The sequence below is a fragment of the Bactrocera oleae genome, chromosome 6 (genome assembly GCF_042242935.1).
Source record: "Bactrocera oleae isolate idBacOlea1 chromosome 6, idBacOlea1, whole genome shotgun sequence".
NCBI lineage: Eukaryota > Metazoa > Arthropoda > Insecta > Diptera > Tephritidae > Bactrocera > Bactrocera oleae.
This window is the reverse complement of record NC_091540.1, coordinates 68038100-68041004: the sequence shown is the minus strand read 5'-3', so window position 1 is coordinate 68041004 and position 2905 is coordinate 68038100. Positions and strand designations below refer to the sequence as shown.

Below are 2905 nucleotides of genomic sequence, written 5' to 3'. Positions count from 1 at the left end.
AGTCAAACTGTTTGCATATGTTTGCCCAACAACAATCACACCACTAATATAATTGCCCATACCGCTTCTCGATCTCATCCATCTCATCTGCTCGAGTGTTTATCTGTCTAAATATATTTGTGTACGTTGTCTGCATCCAAACTGTCCCCAGGGGTAGGTAAATTTGATTTATGACTTATTATGCGTCTTATGTCCCTTTCATAATTTAATTATACGCCCCGGCAATGCGACCATGCCGACTAACAGCGATGAATGGCGCAAAATGCACGACGGCTTGCATGTTGCTGCTGTTGTTGTTGTTGCCTTTGTGAGTTGTGTGTTTCTGTGTGTGAGCGGCAAAGCTATTTATAGTCACCAAATTGCATTCTGACATGCAATGTTGCAACTTTTGCAGACGATGCCTTGCCCTCATGTGAATATGCATGCCTGTGTGTGTTTGTATTCATATAGCTACACATACATATACACAGGAGTATTTGTGGGCTCTAAAAGTCCGTATTTTTGGCTTTTACTCGCCAACAAATTGCAAACGTTTGCATTCTGTGTTAACTACAGTATTTGGCTTTATATACGCATACACTCACACATACACATAAATACTCAACACAAGCAATATGTAACGGTTTGTGCGTAGAGTTGCCGAGTCGGCATTTGAAGGTCGTCCAGCTGAAGTCGTTTACGCAACAAATGCAATTTAAAACACGAACATTTTGTTTGGCAATTTCGACAAAAAAAACAACAACAGCAATTGGGCAACAAAATTAATGCAACTGGCAGCAGTGTTGCATGCAACAAATGTTGAACTGTTCAAGCATTACAAGCGTTCCAATTGCATTTGTTGTGGCATGAAGCTAAACAACAATAACAAAAAAATCAAAAACAATAACAAAATGTACAGTAATGCAACATCACAACAACAATATGGCAGTAAAGTGCAAATTTTGTAATTAAAATCTGTTTTAGTTGTTGCTCGATAATGTTCTTTGCTGCCGCATCGTGTGGCAAATACGCTGTGGACTTGCCACAATGTCACTCATAGCTGTGTGGAGTGCAAGAGACGAAAAACGGAGTGCGAAGCATTGCATTATGTGAGCTGGAAATTGCTTGAAATTAAATGCGTTGCATGAAAATCTAATGAATTATTGAGTAATTGTCGCTTGCAACATGAGCTGTGCATGTATGTATGTGTTTGTCCGCTCTCCTTTCCCACTCTATATTAAACAATTGCTGTTGCTTATTGCTAATTGTAAATCTGCCAGTGGCTAGGGAACCGGCTAATTTGATGAATTCGAAATCTTGAATGAGCAGAAGATAGTTGTCGCAAGGCTTCTAGGTGTGACATTTGATCGTTATAGCAACGTTATGAGTGCAAGTAGAAATTACTTTAGGTTTAAGTAAGAAAAAAGTTCAGTTGCATCGAAGTTATTATACCCTGAACATATAACATTAACTTATCTGGAAAATTCTATGTCGGTATACGTGCTTTGAGTCGATTCATACGATTTCTTTAAGCATGTATTTTACGCCTACTATTTTCAATCAGAGGCAAGTTTTTTTTTTATAATACCGTTACCTATTTAGCAAAATACAAAACTTATTATTCAAAATCAAGAATTGAGTGCCAAAAAACCCGTAAATATTGTCATGACTTATGACACAAACAACGCTGAGAGTCTTACAGTTACACGCGCAAATGCACACGCACACTCTTCACGTCCACTTCGTATCACGATCATATAAAAACCGTAGGCTGCGGCTGAAAATACATCATTCAACGATCGATCAATCCACAGCAAGCACAACAAGGCAGCTACTAAACTCACTTTCAATAAAAAGTAAACAAGCAAAAAGTAAATTCGCAGAAATGGCTTTCAAATTCGTTGTACTCTCCGCACTTTTGGCCGTCGCCAGCGCTGGTGTCCTGCAACCGATCACCTACGCTCATGTCGCCAATCCCGCCGTGGATGCCGTCGCCTCCAGCCATCAGAATGTGGTGCGCACTTTCGATGGCACCGTCTCGCAGTACTCGAAAACCATCGAGACTCCTTACTCCAGTGTACACAAGACGGACACACGCGTCAGCAATAATGTCTACCAACCCGCAGTGGCCAAGACTGTTTACGCTGCTCCAGCTCCAGCTGCTGTCTACGCTCATTCCGTTCCAGTTGCCAGGACTGTGGCTTATGCCGCTCCAGCTGTTGCCAAGACCGTAACTTATGCCGCTCCAGCCCCAGTGTATCATCATGAAGTGCCCGTTGCCAAGACTGTCACTTATGCTGCCCCCGCTGTGGCCAAGACTGTCACTTATGCTGCCCCCGCCGTGGCCAAGACTGTCACCTACTCCGCTCCAGTTCCAGTACCAGTGTACCACCATGCCGCTCCAGTAGCCACCAACTACAATCAAGGCTCCGCTGCCACCACTTACACTCATAACGCTCCCGGTGTCTCCAGTTATGGTGCCAGCCAAACCGTCCATTACTCTCCAGCTGAGACTGCCTCTCACATGAGCTTCGATGGTTTCGGTACTCACTGGGGTTGGTAAATAATCAATTTTTCAAAATATATGATTCATCCTGTTATACATGATATACTCATTCCCAAACATACATAAATATAAGTGTTGATTTTACTTCTCTTTGTTGATTATTTTTTGTTGAATAAAATGTTTTGGATTGAAGGTAATGCAAAAACCATTTGTTTGATTAAGGGATTAAAAAAGTTACATATTTGAATAGTCTTATTAAATTAGTGAACGGTTGAAGAAACAACATCATTAAATCTGCTTAGAGACGTTCAATAAAGACATTAAATACATTTAACTATTCACTTGACTGGTACCGCTAGCACAGAGTTTGAAAATCCCAAAGGCAACGAAATATGACATATGAAATCAGATTTTTCATTC

The 2905-nt window shown here is 41.0% G+C and overlaps 1 protein-coding gene across 1 annotated transcript; it reads left to right on the top strand.

Annotated features, from left to right (window-relative positions):
• Window positions 1–1783: 1783 nt before the first annotated feature.
• Window positions 1784–2690, top strand: LOC106626555 (pupal cuticle protein C1B). The gene has a single exon (XM_036363726.2). The coding sequence runs from the start codon at window positions 1865–1867 to the stop codon at window positions 2540–2542; it is 678 nt and encodes a 225-aa protein (XP_036219619.2). The 5' UTR covers window positions 1784–1864; the 3' UTR covers window positions 2543–2690.
• Window positions 2691–2905: the final 215 nt, after the last annotated feature.

Excerpts from the sequence above, each read along its gene's own strand:
- LOC106626555 (XM_036363726.2), top strand. The coding sequence starts at position 1,865 with ATGGCTTTCAAATTCGTTGTACTCTCCGCACTTTTGGCCGTCGCCAGC.